The 27724-nt window shown below is 31.0% G+C and overlaps 1 protein-coding gene across 5 annotated transcripts in view; it reads left to right on the plus strand.

Annotated features, from left to right (window-relative positions):
- Positions 1 to 27724, plus strand: part of LOC130901707 (calcitonin gene-related peptide type 1 receptor) — a 200808-nt gene that overhangs the window by 89353 nt on the left and 83731 nt on the right. For 4 of the 5 annotated variants that reach the window (XM_057813247.1, XM_057813248.1, XM_057813246.1 and 1 more), the window contains one exon: positions 6963 to 7299. In XM_057813247.1, coding sequence (XP_057669230.1) covers positions 7203 to 7299 — 97 coding nt within the window. In that variant the 5' untranslated portion in view covers positions 6963 to 7202. Of the gene's footprint in view, positions 1 to 6962; positions 7300 to 12384; positions 12734 to 27724 lie in introns of those variants that run through there. The other variant, XM_057813245.1, reaches the window with a different exon arrangement.

A 27724-nucleotide genomic window follows, 5' to 3' on the forward strand; every position in this document is an offset into this window, starting at 1 on the left:
ATATATAGTAATAAAAAAGTATTTCCAGATTGTTATAATAGATGGTGTTTGTGTATCGAACTACTCCGATTGAAATAACTTGAAGCACGTTTCAAAGGTGATATTTGAGGTTATTTTCTTATGAATGAGGATTTATTAGTCAGTATTTCTGTTAAACGTTATAAACATTACAAAATAAGGCAATATTTGAAAAAAGGAGCTACTTGAATATTTTTCATCATAGAAAATGTATAACGCACAAAGACATTCAGAGAAATTGGCGTTGTTTGAAGTGAGAATGTTATCTCACTGAACGCAAAATGGTTTGAAAGATATCCTGGTGAAAATTTGTTTTCGAAAGATTCGTTCCACACCAGGCGGTCTCTCACTTTCTCTTTCTCATCAAGGCGCTCTGAGGAAAACTTTAACGAACCCACCCCCTCTCCTTACTTCATACGTACAAAACATACATCCTCCTGATAATTTATGTCAATACAGATATCACCCCCCATCTCAAGCCGTCTAAACCTGCTTTGTGATTTATACCATCGAATCTAATAACTCTTCTCACCCCCTGGCTCACCGATAGACTGCACCTCACCTCAAAGCCCAAGAGGAAACTCCCCGCTCCCTCCCTCCAGCTGCTAGCAACAGCATACGAAGACCTCCGTGAAAACTTCCTTGATAACTCTCCCATATCCATAAGATAATAACCCTTTCACATAATTCGTCGATCGTTGATCGTCGGTATTACAGGTTTTCTGCGGCTCTCCTGTAATCTGATGAACCGGTTCATGCGTCAAATGGCCGACGATAAGGAATAGTTCAGCTCTAGCTACCAACAGATTTACCCTTACCTAAATAACAAACAACATCTGCAAAGAACCGTTATTCTTGTTCGTATCAGGCGTTCTTTCATTTTCTTTCACACTCCTTCTTCTCATTGCTCATTTTTTTAGCTTGATGCACTATCATTCATCTGCAGCTCCAGTCTTGCACAAGAGTAATTCCTATATTAGGGCTCATCCCAATAAATCCCTTCCTCAACACGAATAATTTCCTCAACCCATCCAAACAAAACCAACTAACATTTCTCTCTCTCTCTCTGGCATTATCTTTCCAACCGTTTGGAATCATTTGTAAAATGCTGAATGTACAAAAAATTCAAAGTTTAGTCGTGATATGAGTTGCTGGTGGAATATTATAAAAAAAAACAATGAAATCGAGCTATTTATAAGGGAAATGATGATCTGCGACGACAAGGAACCATGTCAATCTAATTTGCACATGCCATTTTCCTATTTTTACACTTGATGCTAATGAGGTAAATTCATCTATTGGAGTACGTATAAATCGTTCCACGTTTGTAAATTCAAATATTACAATGGGAGCGTTTTAGCGAGAAATTGAGTAAGAATTGGAAAATAATTTTTATATGATCTCATTATTATAAAGTAATCGAAATGGTTTCCAAATTCTAAGCCACTATGCTTTAAAAGATATGAATAATCTCACATTAATTATTTCATTAACAAACAAATATTAGAATTTACGAAAATAATAACAAAAGATTTGCACTGATTTTATCAGTGTACCTCAAACTACGTTTCCCATTATTCAAGGAAGATAATGTCTAAAATTTGTATTCTTCTTGGATCTTCTTGGAGTCATATAGAAGAAAAATCCAAATTACATAGATTGGACTATTTTCCAAGGTACAAAGTTGAAAGACGTATTTCATGATTCCCACAATGTAAATTGGATAAAATAATCAAGTTACAAAGTCTGTTAGACGAATTACAAGTGGTCATAATGTCATATATATGCAAATTTTTCCCAAGCACGGACTTTGAATGAGAAATTTATACAGGCGTTTGGTATAACTGCAATTTTTTGATGAGTAAATTTTTTTCTCTATTAAGTTATAAATTAAAAACTCGTGAGCAGTAAATTCACTAGATTCAGCATATCATCATCTTTCAGTCTGAAAGTTGATAGACATTTATCGTAAAATGTATTTCGTTAAAGTCCATTCGCATGTTAACGATAAAAATGATATAAAATAATTTCTGGCTTTTAATAGTTATATGAAGCTGAGGTATTTCCCATAATACCTACAACCTCGTATTTATTTCAACTAATGTTTGGATATATAGATTGATAAATGATTTCATTTATTGTCGTGGCTGCACACAACCTTGTGTGCAGCCAAGTTCAAACTTTCAAGAGAGTTGTGTGGAAAATTTCTGATCCAACAATTGAACAAAACTCATAATTATTCATATTTTCCAGCATAATTTCCTTTTTCACTTTTCTAAATAATAGTTACCTTCTTTTTTTATATATGCAATAACGTCCTCGTCTGCTGAAAATCTCTCTTCTTCAGCTTTGTGAACAGGAAACAGGAGATAGGATAAGATTTGGTGGATCCGGTAAATGGTCAATCAATTCAAAGTGCAATTTGTAAATTTTAGACAATCACTGAAGTACTAGGAGGAGATGAAGAAATATAATCCTTTTTTTTTTAATATTTCTCTATTTTACTTATCATGTAATGATGCGGAATATTCTCCTGATGAACACAATCCCAAAAAACGTTCGCCATCACTTCTCCAACCGATGAAACCTTTTTCGCAGCATGTTTGCATGTTTGCCATCCACTTTCCTGATTGTTTTTTCGTTTCAGAAGTATAGTGATGGATCCAGGTTTCAACTACAGTTATAGATCGATTCCAAAAATCTTATTCATTTTGCGAAATAAGTTAATAAAGCTTGGAAAACGTTCGTTCGAATGCGATTTAGTTCAAACGAAATCCACTAGGTGCGAATATCTTACATATGCATAATTCTCCAGACAGTATATAACAAATTCGTTGTTTTGCTATGCCGATAAGTTCTTCTATCTTTCTAACCTTAATTCGACGCAGATCCAGTACCATTTGATAAACTTTTTTCATGATATTGCTGGTCGTAGCATTTTTTGACCGTCCTGAACACACGTCATCAGTCAAACTTATACGGTCATGTCTAAATCAAGTTTTATAGTATCAAATGATGGTGCAGAGTCTCTACAGTCAGTGTTCAACTGTTCTTTCATTTTTGTGGGCGTATTGCTTCCTAAAGCCAAGTATTTAATGACTGCTCTAATACAATAAACAAATTTATGGATTTTTCAATTTACTGTATATATATATATATATATATATATATATATATATATATATATATATATATTTTTTAAGTTTAAGCTCTATTAATATTTCGTTGTACCAATATTATAAAATGCTCAAAAACACTATCCAATGAAAGTTAACAAAAGATTGTTTGTTCTAGAAAGTTGTCAAAATACTATTATCGAGTTGGTTCCTGATTAGCTGTAGAAAATCTGGAATACTAAAAAGGCCAAATGTGTTATAGCACATTAAGCAGATTATCGTTTATTGCTCTGCGAGTTTTTTTAATCGACTAACGTATTATTTTTCGAAGCTTTCTGGGCTTTTATCTCTCATTGTGTTGGCCTATCCGGTCAATTGTGACTATTCAAGTCTGATTAACTGTAGTAGAATGAGAGAAACTAAAAATAGCACACATTACACCAAAAGAAAAATATCTTGTGAAAAACAATATGATAATATTTGAAGAAGCAAGATTTGATATATTTTCGAAGTTAAAGCACATGTAAATTGTTCTATTTTTCAAATAAAGGCAATAGCTTACTCATTCAATATGTTTATCGAATTTTTGGAAACCTTCTTAAACTTGTTCGTTCTATTTGAGATAAAAAGTGAGCTAAAGTGAGCAATAGACTTCCCTCAGACCTTTGTACAATTGAAAGAACAGAGTAAAGCCTTAAAATATACAAGAATCCTACCCAAATCAAGAAAACTAATAGAAATTACCATGGAAAATTTGAGTGCTGCAGTAACAACAAAATATTTGATACCATCATCAAAAACACGTTAATATATGGATTACAGACGTTACAACTAAAATTACAAATGAAAAGGAAAATAGAAGCTACAGAAATGGACGGAATTAGTGACCAATGAGAGAATTAAGAAACAATTGGGTGTAGATGAGACATTTATAACATGTATAGAACATAAAGAACTGGTATCTTCTCAGAATGAATCTTCTTGACAACTGAAAAACCTACAAAAAATGTCTCTTTTTAGAAACAACATATTTTGGCCAAAATGATCAATGGATTAATAAGATAACTGATTTAAATAATCTTGGTGAAATCTATACATATCTTTTAAATTTTGAAAAAAAAATTTCTATAAAAGAAATTCAACGCCTTCGATAGCCAATTAACCTTAACTAACCTTACTTATGAAATTCAAGTTCATTTATAACGACCTAACCTATAAAATGTAATGTCATTCATAATCGAACCAATAAATATTCAGCTCCAGCCATAACTACCTAGCCTATTAAAATTTATTGTCATTTATCATTATATTCACAACAACCCAGCCTAATATAAATTATAAAAATTTAATGTCATTCATAATCTAAACAACTTATTAATCTAATTATTTATTTATTTTATACATATTTTTATATTGTACTTGACCATAATTTAAGTCCTAGACATATAAGTATTCGAAGGCCCTGAAATATATTAGAGTTAGTACACTTTGGTGTTTAATTTCGCCACAACATAAGGGGAGAAAAAAATTTTGATCAAGCAACAAAAGGGTGAGGAAAGTCAATATTTATCTTTGCTCTTGAATATGTAACAAGAAATACAAATTAAAAGAAGACAAGAAATAGAGAAAGTCAAATACTAAATTATTAAAGTATAAAAATAAAAGAAATGTTGGACGAATTAATAAATGAAAGTGAAAAAATGGCAGATTGTGTTATATTCTTCTATTTTATATTATGATTTCCAACAATTTATTGCTTTTACATCAAATATTTTAAACTAATGAAAGCGCAACTTTTCTAGAAATTTTGGAGTTAAAACACAAAATATTCATTATTGGTCTGACTAAAATCAACACTTCGATTCGTTTAACTCGTTCTCTAAAAGTGAGCGTTCTAAATTAGTATTGAAGGTTTATTTAATGGTCGTTTGTTAGACCGTACTTCAAAGAGGGAACGTTAACTGGTGAAAAAGAGATTTAACTAAACTTATAGAAGATATTCCTTTGGCATAACAGAATACAATTGTTTGTTAAAGGGATGGTGCCTAATGTACCTCATGACGCTGGTGTTTTTTCCTAACGTTTGATGGACTAGCTTGGTTTTTCTGCCTGCCAGATGTATCAACAATTTTTTGGGAGTTATGATATATTTAAAGGAAGCTTTAAATTTAGTTATCCTAAAAACACACAGCTGGTTTAATTATACATTTTGAGGAAGCTGAATTGCCATTTAGCATAGATGTTCTTTTATTTTGAACTTTGAGGTAAAGTCAGAAATGTTTTACTATAGAACGTTGGAGACTTCATTAGTGGCAAAAGTCAAATGCAAACATAGGCTATGTTTGAATTCTAAGCTGAGTTTGAAAAAATAAAAGATTCATGCCATAATGGCTAGATACGTGCTACATTAAGTTCGAGTTCAAGCTCATCCGAAGTCGAAAAATATATCGATTATTTGGAAATATATAACAACTCGTATTTTTTAAAACGATTTCGAATTACTAAGCTAACAGTTGCGGCATTATTGAGTCAAATTCGGGATGAATGGAATGGCCAGTTTCCCGTTAACAAGAGTGCAATAAATTGCACCTTAACACTTATCACCATGCGGTGAAGACGCAGAAATTTTTAGGCTTTTTTTCATCAAACGTACAAACTGTATCCGATGCTCGGCTTCGGAATCGTAACATTGCTGCTCGTTGTGTTCACGACCAGATAACATTCAATAACACTCCTTTGAAAAGACAGTTATAACAAGAACACTTTGGAAGACATTTTTTAGTGGGTGGCAGCGGATATCGAAAATTTCTAAAATCTAATATAATATAAGAACAAGAAACGTCAAAGAAATAAATTGAATCGAATAATTGAAATAGAAAATTGATTTGAGGAATTAAATTGGCTAATACAAAACACAATAGCACGCCACCAAAGATCAAAGTCATAAGAAATGTTACCGTCAAAATAAAACACTCTTCAACACTCACTTCTACGTTTAATTTTGTTTTTTTTTCTAACGACATATATTGGAAAAGCACATTGTATTGCCCACCTCCATTTAACGTCTTAAAGTAGCCTTTACTTGAGAGACTGTTACAAATCGATTATGGGACCACTTCACTGTAACAACTAAGCTAAAGAGCCCTTCAATCTAAAGGAACCTTTAGTTAAAGTGCCAGTTAGAGTGAGTTTATCAATCGGGCGGTAGCTGATCAAACCCAATCTGTGAATTCAAATGATCGTGATAGCGAAACACTTTTATTCTTGTTTATGTGATAATTTTACTGTCTGTGTATCTTGTACAGGTGATATTTTGAACACAGTACTCCTTTTCTCCTCTTTTGAATTGCATCATAGGTTTTTTAATTAAAATTAATACTTCATGTTAATATTTCAGTTGTTATTAATAAAAATATACCAAGTATGTTCTATCGTTTGATTGCAAATTATACATAATTTTCAATGATAATTGCTAAAGCTCACTCATTGCTGTCAAGTGTGGTGAGATTTGATTAATAATTGGTATGTTTGTATTACTAGAACAATTAATAATGTTCGTAGAGACCATAATACTCACTATCACTACCTCGCACTATGTGATAAGCGTTTTGATAGACAAGTTATCCCCTTCAGGGGCATCGAAACAGTATCTTTATTTGGTTGTTTATACGATTAATTTAACACTTCCTTCCCTAATTTAATTTTAATATTTTAATTATATTATATCACATATTTCAGTTTTATATCCACAAAGTACCACAATAAAATTAAAAACTGAGATAATTAATTTAATTATTTCCCCAATTGAACAAGTTCTTTCCGTTTCAGATTCATCTTCATAATATGAAAAAACTTCTCGGAGAAACTTTCTGAAAATCAAAGAATGCTTTCATCACCTAAAGGAATTGTTTTTCTTTCGGCTGTTTAAGGAATCAGGAACCTTTTTATTTTTTGTCGATAGTGATTTCCAAGGAAAGTTTTAATGTCTTCAAGGACTTTTGGTAAATAACTTTTCAAAAAAAGTTAATCAACGACAAGGAAATAAAACTACTTTGATAGGTGATAACAATGAACAAGGAGGAGATTCAACGTCTTAATGGGATAACGGAGGAGAAGGAATCAAACTGTACATCCTTAATGGAAACCAAGACAACATACAGTAATGGTAAGTAACTAGGATGTCAATAGGATTAGAGTTTCCACAATGTACTAAATGAGCTCTACAGAGATATTTTCTAGGATCTTGAATATTTTTTTGTGTATGAATGTGGCAAGATATGCAATTGAAAATACAAATTCTAATACTATAAAATGTATCAAAAGTGAATCTTCAGTGGAAAATATTCAAAACATTGTATTTTCACTACTTTTTTCATCAATAGGAATCATTGGTGTGAAGAAATAAAATTATTATAGACAATTATTTTTCCTTATTATTCATAAAACTTGATTAAGAATAGTAAGATAATGGAAAATGACTAATTTTGGCGTTCCGTCCATAGTTTTTGAAGTAGTTTCTCTTATGAAAGTCTAAAATAATATTCTAGTATTTCAAAATTTCTGATAACGTTTTTCGAATATTTTTAAATTTTGTTGAATACACTCTTTCTGCTTTTCCTAAGTTGTAAGGGAAAATGTGAGTACAGAAAATGAATCTTCATAATTTTCACTTTCTTTGTCTCCTCATAACTCTTCGTCAACCTTTTTGAATGACTTCCAAGCAGGTTTTACATTCATAGACAAGAGACTTTCAAACTAAAGAGATAAGGTAACATGAGTATTTGGTAAACCCTTTTACCAAACGATGATTTTGATATCGCTGCACCCTTCTCATTGATGTTCTCCGTAATTTATTGATTTCATTAACGTATACATCAATTCATAGCTGTCTTGACATTTTACGGTGTGTCCTTTTGGTATTGGTAGTTCCTTTTACCCGTTCTGTAAACTTTCAGATTTCTAAAAATCAACAAATAAGCGACGGAACATTTCATCTCATATTGGGCAAGGTAATTTTTGTATCTACCGATAACAAACTTCACTATTTTAAGAGAGATCCAAAAAGTTTTGGTTTAGGTCTTGGTAAATATTAATCTCTTATGGGATTACTTAAGACAGCAAGATTGATTAAATTAGGATTTTCTTGAAGAGATATATCGTGCTAATCACTAGGAATAAATTTAACTTCAACAACATATAATTTTCAGCTTATAATAATAATTGACTTAGAATACTAAAATAAATTAGTTTTGTAACAGATAGAACATAGCCATATATATCACTTGCATAATATTGTATCCCACTGTCTTTGTAACACAAAAATTATACTAATTTTAATGATTGTTGGGCTCTTAACAATTTTATAGCTTTCACAAATCATACGCGATAAACACTTTTCATCTTGGTTTGCAATAGGAAATATAAGAAAAGATATCCACTTCTAAATGAATCTACCATGGATCTTTTCTTATTTGAAAATATGAACTGCCCACAAACAATATCAGAATTCTGTTTGTATTTTTTATTTGACAATTGAATTTGAAACCAGATACTGGACGTTCAGTAAGAAGTGACGAATATTAAACTTAAATCATCAGGTAGAAGAAGAAATGATTTCACGTGATAGAGGATTCATGCATTTAGGTAGGTTGAGACATTTATAAACATTCGTTTTGGGTCAAATAAAAAAATTAAAATGTGTAAATTAGTGAAATAACGATTGTTTTAATTCACCTAATAATAGGTTGTCACTTCATATATGGTATAAAATACTGAAATATGTTAGTAGTGGATGTTTTTAATGACGTATTTGATGATTACTAATCTTCTTTCAACTTGAAATTTATTTTATCATCTTGATTTCGCATTTTCCATGTTGATTTCGACGCCGGGACTAAGTATCAATACATGGTACAATTTACCTTTATTTGGTGAGATTTTTATTCTATACAACTTGCAATTCTACAAAGACATAATGTTGTTAATATAAGTATTGTTTCGTGGCATAAATGGCAAGATTACAAACAATTACTAGTTTTCGTAGTCTATATCAAACCGCTTTCAAAACCGCCATTACCCCGATACTTCAACCAAAATGTTAAATGAAATTTTTCAACTTAGTTTTATTTAAATTTGACGTAATGAATTTTTTGAGATATTTGAGGCCATCTGTAGATTCAAATCCTGTGCAATGTCTTAGATTTCTTGTGTGACCTACAAAACATCGCAATGTACTTGAATCTAATTATATTTGCTGTAATAATTCATATATAATTTCACCAGTGAAATGAGTTTTTTCCAAAAATCCGTGTCGAATATTGACCAAATCTTGAAATTTCACCTTGTTGGAAACAGAAGGAAGACAAATGTATTTCAGTAAATAAAATAAACCAACAGCTGGGTTTAGTCTTAAATTGTAGTAATTTCGGTGAAAAATTGCACTGTTTTTCAAGTAACGAAAAGTAAGTGCGGGTTTGCTGCGAACTGGAAATACGAATCTGGTAAACTAAATTTTCTACATTTAAATTTTTTCCTTCTTTAAGTAACACAACGTTCCACAGTATCCAGTTGAATTGTTCGAGGGTGTTCTAATAAATTAATAATTAATTACAATTTATGATAATTTTTTTTAGAATATCAAGGCGAACGGTATCCTTGGCATATTCAACGATCTAAAAATCTACATATCTCCAAAACCAAGAATTTTATCTAGTCAAACAAAGAGTACCTTTATATTAAAAAATCGATTCAAAAATTCATTTTTGCAATATTTAGATTGTACATGTTGTACCCTGTAAAAATTAAGAATTGTTAACGATTGGACATGAGCCCCTGTCCTTCAGATAATAGTGCAGAATTATTTATACCGTCAAAAACCCTACATGAACATACGAAATCACCCATTGAAAATTCATGCGGTTCAAATGTATAATTTTGAAAATATACTTAAATATAAGTTTTTATTTCGCATCTTCAAATGCCTAAAACTCAGAAACGACAGATCATCTACTAACTCCCGAATTTTTTGCATCCAGGAACACTCTGTATAATACAAAATGCTGTCAAAATGATTAAAACAAAAACTCTTTTAAAGGTACACTTAATTTTAAAAATAATATAATATTTATTACCTCAATTCATTAATATGAAAATGAAGTAACCAATTCATCCTCAATTAAATATTTATTGTTGTATAATGCAATTATAATATATGTCTAAAAATGTTGGATAATATTTAAAAGCACTGTTGTATATAATTATCTGTCGGCTCTTTTGCTAGATTAATGTTTAGAATAAACATTGGATGAATTAAATTCGAAACAAATTGATAGTTGGCAGGGGCGTAGGTGAAAACTGTTTTAAATAACTCCAATATGTTTCCATAAAGCAGACGAGCGGATGAGGAAAAAAGTAAGAATTTATAGATTCAAAACGGGTATAACTGATTGTCTAATTGACTAACAACTCTACTTTGTAGAAACGTAAAAAAATGTACAGGAATTATATATAACAAGGCGTACATATATTAGTTTTGCTTAATCTCACGTTATTATTTGTGGTTAATTTTAAACTGAACTGAGAAGGCATCGAATCATGAATTAGTGATTTGTGAATAATGACGAATCGGGAACTGAATTCGTCTAATTTCAAAAGTTTTATCAGTTGAGATCCTTTATTAGAACTAAATATAAATTTTTGTTCAAGTCTCGTTAGTGGTTTTGGTTGTTTCATTTGGTTGAAGCATGCAATAATTTCTCGTTTTTAATCTAGCATATCCTGCTTGTATTTGCTCTTGTGTTTGAGAAGCTACACCTACACGGTGCTCTTATGCAATTTGTCGTTCTTCATCAATTAATTGATTCGCAAAATATACCATAGCTTAATGGCAATACCGATCCGTTGGTGAATATTAGATTTTCTTGCTCGCGGAATTATTATTATTAATACTCATCATTACTCAAAAAAAATGACTCTGACAAGATTGATGGTAAAATTATGTCATTTGTTCACCTGTTATATATTTAAGTACCTTAATATTTTTTCATTAGTTAAGACAAAAAAATTTCTTTACGATTATATAAATATATCACAGTCTGTAATTTTGTTTTGACATTGTTCTATATGTTTGAAAATAAGAGGATGGTCCTAGAACTACCTGGCCCAACAAAGAAAACACAAAAATTTTGAAAAAAAACATTTTTATTTTTCATTCCAATCTTCTTTTAGCTACACTCCTTTTCAATACCCTTTTCATAATAAGAATCGTCAAGCTCCTCAAAATAGCCATTAAGATCATCTCTTCGTTGTTGGAAAATCTTTGACCAACGAGCCATTTTTGTTGTCGTTGCCAGGATTGCTAAAAACCACCAACAATCCCAATTTGAATACATTCAGATTGTGACTAACCAATTGAAACCCATATCAGTTGAAAACTTTTAGGACTTCTACAAATAATGGTAGCCATCCCAGCTACTCAAGAACACTACTCTGAAGGGGATTACTTTGATTGTAAAAAAAGTCGAAAAGAAAAGCGAATCTCGTTGCATTTCTCATATAATCCGTAACTTCAAACAAAGACAGGATGAAAAATTTATCTCAATACATTCACAAAGTGCCTTCGGTTACTAATGATCTGTGACAAAATGGCTAAAAAATTCTCAAACTACTGATACATATTCAGAGTTTTGGTGGTACTTATTTAAGTTAACAGATATTTCGAGTAAAATTAAAATTAAACTTCAATTCAATAATTTTGGCCATTGCAATGACGGATTTTTTGGTTGGGCTAATGTCTTTCAACTAAAAGTATTGTATCACATAACGATGTCCATGTCCATGTTTACAAATTCACAACAAATACTAAACAACGTGGCGTCTTCAAACTTGAAACATATGCTGTATAGATTGTGTACTTTCTAATACGGTGGTATTTTCAAGCGACTGCCGCCATCTCTAGCTAAAACCAGGTACTTCTGAGATCATCATCGTATTTTGTCAATTCAAAACTTTTATTCAAATATGTTATAGAGAGGAGCTCGATAGGATGAACATTATGTAGCAAAAAATATTTTTTCCTCCCCTATTTTTCCGTTAATTTACAATATTTTCACAGTTACTGTGGTACAATAATCCCTTCTAGGATTATTCCCAGTAACATCTCTGGCTCTTATCAGATAATTTCAAAAACCAATTTATCAAAACAAAAACAAACCAGAAGTATCAGTTACAATCATAAAACAAAATAAGTTGTTTTTCTCATAATATATGTTTTCGTTTTAATTATGTGCCTTATTATAAACATTAGTAATTGTTTATTTATAGTGTAGTTTCATGTTCTGCTATTGCCATGCCAAACTATGGTTTAGTGTAGATGTGGGTAAAAGTTATTCGGTGATAGGTGGATATTTTATGAAAATAAAAAGATTCAATTTTAATGGAAACAATAATATGCAGCTTCATCTTTGCTTCAAATTGAACAAAGTGAAAATCATTAAGTGAAATGTCCGAACCCTCTTTTTTAAGTGATTTGTCGGATGTGTTGTTACAAAAGGAGAAAGAGTGTCTAAACATTGAATCCAATAAATTGGATTATTATGATGGTGAGTAAATGTCTTAGGTGGAAATATTGAAAAGATATGTTGATTCAGAGCTCTATTTCAAAATGAGGTTAATTGAAGGAAGAAATCTTGATAAGTATAGGGACCACGCCAAGTGCTCTCGCATTAAAAAATGCAAATTACAGGTGCACATTTTTCCCAAAAACTTCTTCAATAAGCAATAACCGTTCGACTCGGGAATTCCAAGGCATTTTTGTTTCATAACCTCCTCAATGTCCTAATAGCAATTAAGCAAATCTTCACCGTATTAGGAAAAACCAATATACTTACACGATCCCAGACGAGGCATTTTAAATCGAGGAGAAATTCACTCCTTCTCGAGACAGCGAAACAGGCAGGTCTCGAACACCTAGTTCTCTGCGGAACGAAGTTTAGTATTTAGTTTTATACATATTGTGAGTATTGTTCTATTGAGGAAGTATTATGCATTTTTCAAAACAATGGCAAATGGCGTGGTAGCCAAATAAGAGATGATGATTTTAATATTAGACGATAATGATTTATTTTGTAATAATGAAAATCATAAACTATCACTATTTGATGAACGTGTCCAAAATCTCCAATTTCAACATAGGTTTTTCTATTTTAAAAGGTAAACTATAGGGTTCTTCAATGCTAACGGAAACATTTTTCTTAAGAAGTACTTATCAATTGTCCCAGAAAATTTAAATATTACATTATGACACCACACTCTTTTTGTTCTCATGGATGAGAATATATGAGAGGTAACTCTTCAAAATGGAAACTCCAGATCCAAATTACATATAGTCAAATCAGTTAGCAAAGACTCGGTATTCCATATATTTAGAGTTCACAATAATAATATGGTGGATAAAAAGCGATAAACTGAGAATATCATATACTCTCGAAATTTCAGCCGAATTTGTTATCATAGCGACTAGAATTGGACGAAAAATGAAAAAAGAGAAAATATTCACGGGGATGTATTATACAGAATTTATGAGCCAAATTGAAGCCAAGCTGAAACAAAAACAGCCTCATTTGGTATAGAAAAAGTTCTTCACCATGATAACGCACCAACTCATACCTTCGCCATCGCCGAATTGGTTGAATTAGACTACAAACTGCTGTCCAATACACTGTTTTATCCTGACTTAACCTAACATTACTTTTTTTTGTTTCCAAACTTGCGAAAGTTATAATTTTCCGTTTTCTGTAGCTAAATACTTATCAGACCACTCACGTACTCCCTTTTTTTAGGATTAAATCTTTTGGTACAAACTAAAATCGAATTATGTTTGGATAAATAGCAACTTCATTGCAACTATTCATATGTTTGGAGAAAAAGATATCTATACGGGCTCAACGGAGTGTATAACATCTTAATGTATTATAGCTGAGCTGGCTTAAAACAGAATGATATAGATCGTATCTTAAAACTATTCCATTTATTAGTTTATTGAGTCCGGGTTCCGATCGATTAAATGCTTCTCTGCTTGAACATTCTCACATTTGTAATTTTATGTATAAACTGATTAATCTGATTAAACTGGATCCATTAATGAAATTAACCTTTTTTAGAATCGTACAATCTCTGAAACTAATTTGGAACTATTATTTTCATTCAGTTTATTTTCCTCTCATTGGAATTCTCTACAGAAATCTAATTAAATTCGTTTGAGATAAATATTTGTGAACGCGCGGAAGATAGATTGAGGTTTGTAAATGTGATATTAAAAAGTCTCTATGTTTTATCATTGTAAATAGTAGATTATTGAAAAAGTGGAATATCAAAAATTTCATTTTTTGTCTATCTTTCACGGCATGATTTATTTTTTATTTTTATTGAAGCTTTGTAATATGTTGATATCAAATTTTAGAATTCTGAAGGAAATTGAGATTATAAAACAAAATTGTTGATAAAAATTATATTTGGAATACATAGTATATTGAATAAACTTCGACAATGTCTTTGCCACTATGAAAAGTGTCCAATATTGTCCTTACAGAAGCATCAGCTCTTCACAATTTCTTTGTGATGCTGCCTTAGCTAATTCAGCCAGGACATATTGCTTCCAGCCTCAAGATCCAACAATTTGCGGTGGCGTGGATATTTTATGTCCAGACAGGACCAAATCCTATGCCACAGTGACAGCCTTCTCTGTAAAAACAGCAACCTGGGTTTTTACTGCATTGAACTCAATCATGTTGCTTCCACCTTACTCCAGAATGTTTTCGAGATCGGTATTGATGGTGGTGATCTGTTACTGATTTGGATGTTGGCCGAGAAAGAGAGTAGGTGACAAAATGCATCCCTGGAGATAAACAGCGTTTACCTCAAATCTTTCCGATGTGTATCTATTGTTTTAACTACCTGGATAAATCGATTTTTGAGAAAGCTACTTAGCCAGTCGATAATTGAGGACGACAAACCCCACGATCTTAACTTATTCAGAAGATTGGCATGCCAAACCCTCTCAGAAGATTTCAATATGTCCACAGCAGCGATTGCTGTGGAGATCTTCGGTTGATTTTACTGAATTTTTTTCCAGATTTTTTTTTAACAATATTCGTACTATATGGTTTCTATCAAAAGACACTCATAATCCGATCATTTCGCAAAACTTTTTTGGACTCATCGGTTTTTATTCTTTCAAATATTACAGAATAGAAGATGTCTTTCAACTTTTAGTAGTGATTTTTATTTGAAATCCCAACACACCTAAATTAGCTTAAAACACATATCAGATAGTTGTTTATATTGTAAATCCAATTAAAAATATTATTTATTATTATATTTCTCCTAGCCCTACTTTTTTGGTTAAATGGGTTATAATTTATGTATACAAGAGTATGGAAATGTAAGTCATCGTTATAATAAGCATACTCTCGCGATTTTACCACTAGTCCAAGTTATCCATTCAAACAACTTTTTTAGACCATATTCATTCAGATTCACCACAGGAAAGTGATATTTATATTGCTGATCATTCCCAAAGATTTTTTCAGTAAACGCTGCATCTTCCTGCACATGGCTTGGAGAAACCGTAGACCGGTTCTTGGTGGCTGTCCAGGATCAAGTTATTACCACTAATATCTGAAGGAAAGGTATTATTAAGTATCCAAATACTCATTCCGATAAATGAAGAAAGTGTCAACAAACATCATAGACCATTCAACAAAACTGCTTGTTAGTTAAATCTTACTATCTAGACCAACATCATTCATCAGAATGATCCGCTCGACTCGTGGAACGAATAAACGAATCTGTCTAGGACGACCGAGGCTCTCTACACGTGAATGTTCAGATGCTTCAGCGATACCCCAAACAACTTAAAACCGCATCCTTTTAGTTACAGTTAGTGCAACAATCGAAAAAAAATGATTTAATGTTACGAATGATCTTGGCGATATAATATTCGACGTTATGTATCAACAAAAAAAAACTGCAGATTATTGGAATAGAGAAACCCGCAATTAAAATACTAACAACCTTTATATTTTCCAAAAGTTACGGTTTTGGACAACAATATATTCAAAGGACATAATTGTTCAAAAAGACTCGCGGTTATTCCGTTACAACAAAAGAACTTGGATGCTGCAGGTTGGTGCAATATGTCACACATTCAAAGAGAGTTTACCCGTGGTTAAAGAAATGCTCTTTAACAAATTGATTTCGGGCATATTCCATGACAATCTAGCTCTACCTCCAGCTGATTTATTTTTATGACGCTTTCTCGGAAGTCGAGTCTGTATAGATAAGGTAAGACAAATGAAGAAGCAAATAACATATAAAAGTTTTTGAGAATCTAAGGACCAGGTTTAAAGAATGACAGCGGCGAGATGGCATCCACTCCTACAATATTTTTCATTTCATATTCTTTATTTGAACACCGCGTGTGTTTCTATAGAGAATAGCAAAACTTTTGTTACGAATAATTTTCATGAAAAAGTTAATGTAAATGAATCAATGTTATTAACAAGAATTTAAAGGATGATTTGATAATTCTTAAATATAAAAGACATGTGGGTGATAAGAATATGCAAAAGGTTATCTGTTAATGACATGAGGGTTAACCATAATTTCTTGGAAACCCTTCGATTAATTATCAAATTTTAGAAAATAATGACTTCAGTATGATATTTCTGAAAATCTATAAACGCTTTCCACACCGCTGAGAGAAGAAACATCATAGAACCGTTTATTATTCCTATCATCTAAATTTTAGATTCGCATAGGTCCCAAAAGATCTCGAGTAATTTCAAATATAGCATCTTGTGTATTCCTTCTACAAGGGATTATATAATAGACTCACTAGCTAACACTTCGTTTTTATTGATGTATTCTTTGGATAATACCAGGTGGACAACTAAGAATGGCTGTTGGGCATATCTCAGGAACGGAATGTATTACAACTTCAGGAAAAAAATTATAACAAAAGTGGCACTGAGAAATATGTATCTATTCATTATTTTCAGAATTTGAAATCCTCCATTAAACGGCGGATTAAAAAATAGAAAATTTTAAAGCAATTGAATGGCACTTTCTGTACGATCATTGAATTCTTCAATAAATTTTGCGTATTTTTCATTTTACAAGGTTATCTATCTCTTCAAATAAGAGATAGGGGAGAGTAGGAAACTTTTGCTTGAATGCTAAAGGGCGCTCTTCATATATTTTAGATATAGTTATTTCTCTTGGAAAAAATTGAATAAAAGTTTAATTAAATCTCGCAAAAGTGAATTGGTTAAATATTGAAATAGCGAAAACTGCATGTCGATATCTTCCCCGAGATATTTTAAGAAATATGTAAATGGCAAAAATTCTTCTTCAAACGTTGGTTGGCCCAAATGGAATTTGAAAAGAAAGTTCTTACATTGTCTTGCCTGCATTTCAAACTATAATCTTGTAATTGCCGCTAGATTATGTTATCTAAATGTGAAGCTAATATTACTAACAAATGAGAACAATAACAATCAATAACTAACCACGTAATTAGTGACAACCTAGGTTTCAGAATGTCGTTCATCATTTTCTACACATCAAATCAGACGCTGAAGGGAGTATAGGATAGAAGTTTCAATTTTTGTTGTTGAAATACTTCGTATTGCCTGTCGAATTCTTTTAATAATATCATCTCTTGTCCTGATTCGATCGGTGTGAACAAAATCTAGGCCAAATAACTAAACTTCCACGTCCTATCTACCTATAAGGGTATCTGATATCTGAAAAATGCCGAGAATACGTGGAATAATAGACTGACTGATTGAAAAAAATCCACTATTTTTTGTTCTTAAATATATCAAAAATATTTTTGGAGATCAAAAAAAAATCATGTGGAAGCCGAAAGCCAAAGCCGTTATTGTTAATTTTAGAATTTTATTTCAAGTTTCGTCAAAAAGACCAAATCATTCTCTTATATAAAATTGAATGAAATAAAAGTTATATTGAATGTGTGGAAGTTTTTTGATAAATTTCCTAGTTGTAATAAAACTCCTCTAATGTCAAAAGATAAGAAGAAAAAATTTTCAAAAATAATTTCTAGCTGAAACAAAATGATTCTAATTAAATGAAATTTTAAGATACGGTAGCATTCGAAATTTGACAGTTAAATAAAAGCATTTGTGAAACCAAAAAAAAAAAAATAGGATACATTCTTTGATAAACTTAATAGTTTATTATGAGAAAATAGTATGAGTTATATTTAAAGTCAAATAACGTCGGATTGCGTCAGTTTATCGAAAAATTATGAGAGAGCATTTTGTAGAACATTCAATTTTATATGAGACAATTATTTGGTATGGCTCTGTTAATCATATGGAAAATTGAAATTTATCATGCGGGATATCTTAATATTAATATTAAGCACTTCACTTGATAGGACCTTCACTTGACACTTGATTTTTGTCATTATTTCCAACAATATTTTCGATATATTTAAGAACAAATATAGTCAATTTTTCTTCCAATCAGTCCAATGAAATAATATGCCAGGGAACTATCATCTTATAAGAATATGTCACGACGAATAGCCTAGAATATGTCTTGTAAAATTCGTTTCTTAATATATTCCTCCATTAACTGTCTTATTTGAAAAGAAATTAATTGTCCACCTATAATCCCGCACCCCACATTTACAGACCAACGACCCTGATGATGGGTCTCCTGCATCCAACGGGGATTCGTTTCTGACCGGTGGTGTATAATATTGTGGCGATCTATTTCACCATTATTATAACAACTAGCCTCATATGTCCACAAAATTCGTCTTATATCAGTCAATTGCAATAATCCAGCCTGATATCAAAATCTCGTACACTCAGAGAATGCTGTTTGAATGAAATATGTCGATTTACTGTTTTGCTTCGTATAAAGGTGCAACTTAATTGTCTAAATTTTAAAAAATGTTGTTTCTTCAATTTTATATTTTCAAATACGCCCTCTACTGAGGGTTTTACGAAGCTACTTTATTACAATTTTTTTCCCTGAAGCTGAAGAATCCGTTCGTAAGATATGACCGACGACTGTTCTTAGTTGCCCAACCAGTACAACATATCATTCATTTTATTCTTCTCTAATTTTGTTTTTAACAATAATTCCTTGCAAAAACAATGAAAAAGTTATGAAACTCTAGTGGAAAAAATATGGAAGGAAGTTAGATAATATGTAACTATCTGGGTCACGTTTTATCGATAAAAGTCCTCCAAATAAAAATTAAATTCCTATTAGCTTTTGCTCATAGCAAAAATTTATGTTTCAATTTCAGTTGGATATTCGCTACAAAGTAAAAAAACTTGAATGTTATTGGTAAATGAAAAATAAAATTCCGTATTATGAACTGGCAGCCATAAAATGTTAAAAGAAGAAATGGATACTGTTGAGTTTATGATTTAAAATTATACACCTAGGGTTAATAAACGTCATAAAATCATTTTAATATCTTGGTAGTTAAAGAATTGAGAAACAATTAATACTTTAGTCTGGCTCATCCCACATACACCCAAATATTGACCCATTCGGATTCTTTACTACTACAATTTATATACTATCTTAGAGAATTGGGTTATCTATCTGTAAGTTTTTTTACCACTTTTTTTTTATTTTCAATCTGTAAAAATTGAAAACAGTTTCCTGAAAATGGACATGAAAAAAATATTCAAAAACTAGGTAGAAATGTTGAATTTACTGATGAAAAAAAGTTAGATGTACTTCTAAAGATTGAGAACTTACTTTTTACTACCAACAAGAGCTCCACCGAATTTTGCACGGACTGTTAGAAATTATTAAAACGAGGTTTTTCCCAATAGGTGGATTGGAAGACGTGTTACGATCAAATAGCCGGCTAGATCCCCCGATTTGACTCCTTTCGATTACTTCCCATGACGTTACTCAAAATCTAAAGCATATTTCAATAGACTAGACAATATTGCTATTCAAAATGTTGTACGAGAATTTCAAAATCATCATTAATAGATAATAACGCTAAAATTTCCTTTCCTTTCACTAAATAATAATGAAGTTTGATTAAAGGATGATTAATATATACATTGTGACATTGAAATCGGTTAGGCAAATCACTCGGGAAATGTCTTTCCAGTCTTCGCTGGGTTGGACGTCTCATTAGAGGTTGAGCCAATTCGTTGGGGTGATTTTCAATGCGGTAAGCATACTTCTAGGAGAAATAAGATATTTCTTCTCTAGCTGAGTTCATTTAAAGATCACACCGTGGAATATTTTACACTTTCTTTTTGCTGCGGAAGATACTCGTTTAATACCACAATTGCACAGATCTCTCTCTGTTAGGTGAAGCTTACATGAACAGATTCATTTTAATTTTGATTTAATACTAAAAACATCAAATTGTGAGTAGGAATCTTTTCACTTTGGTAAAAGCACAAAAATTATTTTGATATGAAAACGTATGAAATTTTCTCACTTATTTTTCTTGAAAAATTAATTTTTATGTAAAAAGCAAGTACAACAGATGATAAACCCTCGAGTAGTACGGGTGGTGCCTACCGTGTGAAGATGTCTGTGAATATTGATCTTGAAGTTCTGTTCGGAACAAATATTCTGGTAGGAGAAACGGGAATTTTTCTATTTGTATAAATTATCAAGAAGTAAAGGGAATTCAATATCAAGATTTTTATTCCAATAAGGAACCTAATAGAAAACTATTGTCTATTATATCAATAGTAATTTTCCCCGAGGGACGCCGCTTGTTACTTTTTACTTTTATAGTATTTTTTGCTCATTCAAATAATATTAGAACTGCCGTACTACAAATGAAACTTTTATATAGAAACCTGTATTTTCAGTATAGAGGAACAGGCTACCAATGATTGGAATTTAATTATGTTTCACCAAGTGTGATACAATAATTTTGTAAAGGTCTATCAATTGCATTCAAATATTGCAGATATAGACGTTTTTTCATCACTTTTTGAACAAATAAGGCATTGAATGCCTGCCGGCCACTGTATTGGTAGTATAATAATTGATTAGAGACTTGATAATAAAAACTGCTAAAATGATTTAGAAGTAAATAAACCCAGAAATTTGCATGATTTTATCGAACATTATATCAAACTTTTTCTGAGCTTGAACCCCGACATAAAATATAAAATATTCAATTAAAAATCCTATATTCTACAATAAGTAATCCTAAAATGTAATATCAGAAAATATTCATGAATTCATTGAGATTAATTAAGCTATATGAAATAAAATGGTGTTAGCAGGTAGGAATTAAAACGATTCTACCGAAAATATTAATTTTACAAGCACTTAACTTCAAATCCATGGAAAACGGAGACGTTTTTAGCAAAGGGTTTCTGGAAATGATTCTCTTATTCTTAACAGAAAAGTTAATTCGTTAAAAACCAATTAAAATTATTCGTTCCACTCACTATAGTCGTTAAATTTAAGTTAGTTATGTTACTTCAAATACTCATTTGAATAAAATCAGACGGCAATTTCAATTTGTTCAATATATTAACATCGGCTTAATCTCAACCGGAACTTCTGTGGGAATAAAATCAATTCGAGGGACACCGTACGGTGTATCTGTACGTGTATAACCGACTTCAGTCTACGCAGATTGCGCGTGCTTCCTACATTGCATAGGTACCAATTTAATATTTGAAAATCAAATTTAATAAGAAGATACTAGAAGATTTTGTATCTATGAGACAAAGAAGAAGCTGCTAAACAAATTTTCCTGAAAAAATTGACACAAATTGAGCTAGATGCGAAAAAACAGCAGTTGTGAGAAAAATGGAGCACCTGCTGATGATGTATACAGCCTTAAATTATGGTACTACGATTTATTCAAATTCGTTTATGATTAATGAACTCTCAGGGGATCTCCATCGAAATTAGATAGTGTTGATGAAAATAATGTGTACAAAGAAAGACTATTTCTTACAACGGTGTCTTTTCTTCTTTCTACCAGAGGAGTAATCACAGCAACTAATTTTCTCGATCATTCGGAGATAATTAGCTTTTCAAATAACTAATACTTACACCACTTTTTCACTTCCTTTTTATTGGTTTTGTATTTTTAAACTTGAAAATTAAACCAAAGCCTAATAAGGTAATATCAATCAATGCCATCGCAAAAATAACTGAAGACCTCACCGGTACACTGGACCCATAAACGCTACTAATAAATCTTTACAGTTAACCTTTCCGGCAAATCGTAGGGTGTAAGACTTACTTAACGCGAAGTCCAGTTAGCAATTTCAGAACGATTAAGTATGCGCCGAAGGTCCCAGTTTCGAGTGTTTTTGAATAGGCTTATTTACGATGTTTTGCTGCCAAATTCGTGTTTTAAGTTTCATTATTTTATAAAAACTTGTGAAGCTGCTACTATAATGTACTATCAATAGCTACAGCACTGTAGATTCCTACCAACAAGAATGGAAAACTTTTAAGACTCATTGATCAGTAGGATTAGTTCAATTATGGAAGTTAGGTTTGGAAGCTCTTAAATTCGATTTCACTAGGTTATTATTCTATCTAATCATTTAACATATCCAAAAATCGATGTGTAATGTAATTGCCACAACTCAATGTTGCTGTTTCATGGGAGCGAAGCTCATTTGGTTTAAAAAGTTTAGTAATTCATACAGATTTTCATAAATTAGTCAAAAACAGCATAAGTAGTAATAATTTCATTAATATCATTTTTTTATAGCGTTATTTGGAAATTTCCAAAATATCAAATAGTTTGATTTGTTTTTCGTTATTTAAATATTGGTACAATTCTATTCGATTTTATTCATAGTGGAATCTAATTCTCCAGCTCTCTTTTCGTCACCAATCAGAGGCAATAGAAATTCGAAATGATTTTTTTGGTAATATTCGTATATTATTAGTAGGTTTTTATAATTGTTCTACTTGGTTTTATATGTATGACACTCACAAAATTGCTGCGCGAAAATCTCCGAAAATTTTGCTAAAGAACATGAATGATCTGTATTGCACAATAATAGATTGAACATATACTATAAAAATGAAATTTCAAATATTCTTTTAGTTAAATATATTAAATTGCGTGCCTAAACAAGTTCTTAATGATTTTGTATTATTAAACTGATAATTCTAGTCATAGCACAGAATTACTGTTCAAAGAATCAATTTCATATCTAAACTAAACTATAACTAAAATATCAGGTAATAATAACATTCAAGATAATTAGGTATTCAATAAAAAATAAATTAGTAGTGCCGCCTGGGAAATTGAATAGACATTAGAATTGACAACAAAACCTGGCTAAAAATAGAATATTAGGAAAAAAATACATCAATTTTAAGTGTTTCAAGTTGGAAAGGATTTGAGGTGTTTACATACCTCCAAACTCAAATCAAAATTTTGTCGCGAGATTGTACTCGTAAAAATAAACTAAGCAAAGTGAGGAAAGAATGTAAAAAGGAAAATTGAAAAGATTTATTAAAAAAAATATCATCACAAACGGTTATTATTGCCTTTGAAATAAAATCTGAGTAGAATGTCGACAAATTCATTTCTTTAAGATGCGGTAGTAGCTATTGCTCTGCAAAATTTATTCAATGGAACAAGAAAATTTTTGAGAAGTCATAAATTATAAAATAATGTTTCAAATTCTCTTCTCGTCATCGTAGGAAATTCCATTCCAGATCAACTTCTTTAAATATGATATTATGTTAAACCCGATACCACATAATTAATCCAATACTTTGTTGGTTTTATTGGAGATAGTAGGTTTTTTTGACCCTCGTCATAGGAGACCCAACATTCGAACAAATACAACTACACTCACTTTTTTCCTCTTGCTTGTGAACACTGCGTGTTTTATCTTAAAGTTGCCAGTATCATTCAATTTTAAAATCACATCTGTTGTATGCTATTCATTAGTTTTTATTTCTTTAGGTAAGTTAGGAAAGTTTCCAGCCTTCCTTCCAATGTTCAGCCGTACGTTGAAACGTAAATGTTCGCGCAAATGTGGGATATATCGTGTAGTACCCACTTAATATACCGGTTGATTAGAGGATACTCAATAATCGATTAGTTCCAGTTCTCTCCGTTTAAATATAATACTATACAAAAAGAAATAATATATTTCTATGAAAATAAAATAATGACATCAATTTAGTTGATATTTTCTTAGATAGATAGAAAGAACTGTATTACAGTATCGTGTATAGATTCATTAAGATATATCACTTAATACATTGTTTAATATTTCTAAAATTTCATTTTCTCTAAGAGAAATAATATATCCAATTCCAAAGAGAGTTTCTCATGTAAGCAAATAATAAAAGTAGTGAACGAGGCCAGAAGCGAAGTTTTTGTTTCTTATTAAGACAAACGAAGCCGTGTGAGACTTAATTTTAGTATTTTTTCCATGCATTGAATTAATTTTATCATGTGCAACCCTTTAAATAATGAGATCAATAAATCTATTCTTCGAATATTAAATCTCTCTATTTACATTATAGTAAGTTTAGAAAACCTTTATTTGATGACAACTTGTATTCCAAAAATTCCATAATCACAATATAATTCAAAATTGCCTGTATACTCCAGCTTGCAAATTACTACAAGACAAAAATGAGGAGAACACACAACTTGGACTTCCTTAAAAAAAATACATTCGTATTTTAGGTGAAATTTGTTGCCAAAAGATCTTGGAATTGAAATAAAACAAAATGACCAGCCTTCCTAGGCTCGACATTTTGTATGTATAGGTACTTATTGAGAAAAATTTCATAATACAGCAAGTTTTCTGGCCAGCTCAAACCTTTTTCTTTGTTTTGTACAGCTTATGGTTATAAAAGATCATTAAAACCCAAAACTTTTATTAGGTCAGCTACATTTATGAAAATTTCATGAAATATTTATATTATTTTGTAAGAATATTTAAAATTAGTTTTGCATTAGAAATTTGGTTCTATTACTCTCTTGTACACAAAAATACTATACTGTAGTTCTTAAAGAAGAGAGACTTTAATTCATAAAAGAAAACACGTAACTAAATATTTATTTAATGCATTAACCTAACCTAACCTAACCTAACATAACATAACCTAATCTAACCTAACCTAACTTAACCTGACCAAATAATTATTTAATGCGTTAATGCGGTAAATCATTGATCTCAAACTCAGAAAGAAAGAAAGAAAATAGTTAGATCATTGGAACACTCAATAATCAAAGAGTAGAGGCGTTGGTTTTACTACCTTTGTCAAATGACCCAATAATTAAGCATGGGTCCTTGTTACTAGTATCGAAGTGGGGTTCGTAAAGATGTTGTTAATGTATAAAATATTTTAATTAAATACTTGTCTCGTTGGATCTTATTATCGAGAAAATAACATTCTGTTTACATTTTTTAAACGGAAAGCATTGTGTTTCAAGAATGTTTACTTTGTTTATGTTACAACAAAATATTTTATTCGACCAAATATTTCTCAAAAAAATAAAATATTTTCTATGTAAGCCTTATTATCCTCCATTACCTTATGTTTTTTTTTTCAAGCAATCAATTTTTATTGACTCAAATGGCATTTACTTTCTACAAAAAGTCTCATTCTTTTTTCTACCTATAACTTCGTGGAATATCTCGAGAAGTATTAAACAGTTTTGTAAACCTTTCAAGAGCAAAAAATATCTCTTTATATGTCAAGGAGGGTTATGGATCACTTCTTTCTCTTCATCGTTATTATATATGTTACGGTAAAAGTAATAACTTCGGTGATTATATAAAATTATCTGAATTTTGAAAATTTGATAAATTATTTCATATTTATCAAATTTACCAGTTAGTTTATAAAATCCTCAACTCGTAATGGGGATTGTGATCAAAGTCCTCTTTACTTTACGAAAATTTGTTCAGTTTGCGCAACTCCTTGGCACGCGACATCCACGTGATTGCAGAAGTGGTTCTAATTTTGTTGCATGTAGATGTTTTTTAGCTACCCTTACTTAAAAAATAAAACATTGAATAATGGCTGGTATGCTTGAGCGTTTTAATTCCAAATTACTCAATATTACGAATACTAAGAAAACGAAGGTTAGGTTGGATTAGGTTAGGTTATTTTAGGTTAAGTTAGTATCTATTTAGAAAACACCTGGACTCTATTTTACTAGCCCAATAAGTAGGGTTCGTTGATTTAAAGCTGATGTGAAATCTGATCATCTATCAGTGTTGGAAATGATGTTATACTTAGAGTACTTATACGTAGCTTCTGGCATGAAATCCACTTAAATTATATTTTATGATCCTGTTCAAGACATGTATTACTTTTACAGATATAAAATACTGATTTACTCTAAATTTAAAGACTTGTTGAAAAAATCCGATTTGAATAAAAAAATCTGATTTAAATAAAAATAAACACGAACACTGCCAATAAGTCATGATATTTATCACATTTACCATTAAGTGTTGGATATCTTCCAAATTTAATGGTGATTATGATGATCAGTGCAAATGTAAAAAAACTGTCAAGCCTTGTAATTCTGTAACGTCTAAAACATCTAAAGAAGTAAACTTACATGTAAATGCAAATCAATGATTATTTCCCCATAGAATATGTGGTGATTATGTATAATCACAGGTAATTTTACTGTAACATATATAACGATACCCATCCGTTGTAATTCATGTTATATAAAAAATAAGTCACACAGTTAGGTATAATTTGACAAATCCTGAAAATGGTAATTAGATGCACCGCTATTCATTGTTATTCACAATTCTTCAATAATTCCAACATCTAACTATTTTGTTCTTGCGATAATTTATTAAAATACCTCTATATATGTTTGAGTCTCGGAAAGTATACGATTTATAATAGAAATTATATCCATGTCCTCGAGTTAATCCCTCACTCCATGTTTATCGCATGTATAAATCTTACCGTTGTCTATACGAGAGCGATATGACAGAAGATGGACTTACCAGAGGTTTACACTTTCACTACGGTGATTATATTGTTAATTTGCTCCTTGTTTTTCATGTCATCTGTCAAAATCTAGCATTCTGACACATGAATTAGCTCAAATTCTCATATGAAGAGAATTGCTCTATTTGTTGGGTATACATAAAGGGAAAACAATTTCTAATGTTTATCTAACATCATTTTTTACTTTATGGAACAAAAAAAGAGCAGAGGAATAATTATGTAAATATAATCCTAAACGCGCACTATCCTATGTAATAATTTATTTGTTGCTTCTAAAAGTTACCATATGAACACGGATGATTTGGAATGTCTTGGACCGTCTCAACTTTAAACCAAGCCACGTCGTTCAATACTGATCAAAAACTCTCTCTTCACAAGAAATCCAAATGAATTTTTCCTTCAATATGGCACAATGGATGAAACTTGGATTCTCCACCATACCCCAGAAACAAAAATACAATTGAAACAACCGACTTTATCCCAGTTGTCTAAAGGTATAATCTAGTAGTAGTAAAAGAGAAAACTGTAATTGATTGATGTCTTGTTGATATATTGAGTTT

Source organism: Diorhabda carinulata, chromosome X (assembly GCF_026250575.1).
Source record: "Diorhabda carinulata isolate Delta chromosome X, icDioCari1.1, whole genome shotgun sequence".
Lineage (NCBI taxonomy): Eukaryota > Metazoa > Arthropoda > Insecta > Coleoptera > Chrysomelidae > Diorhabda > Diorhabda carinulata.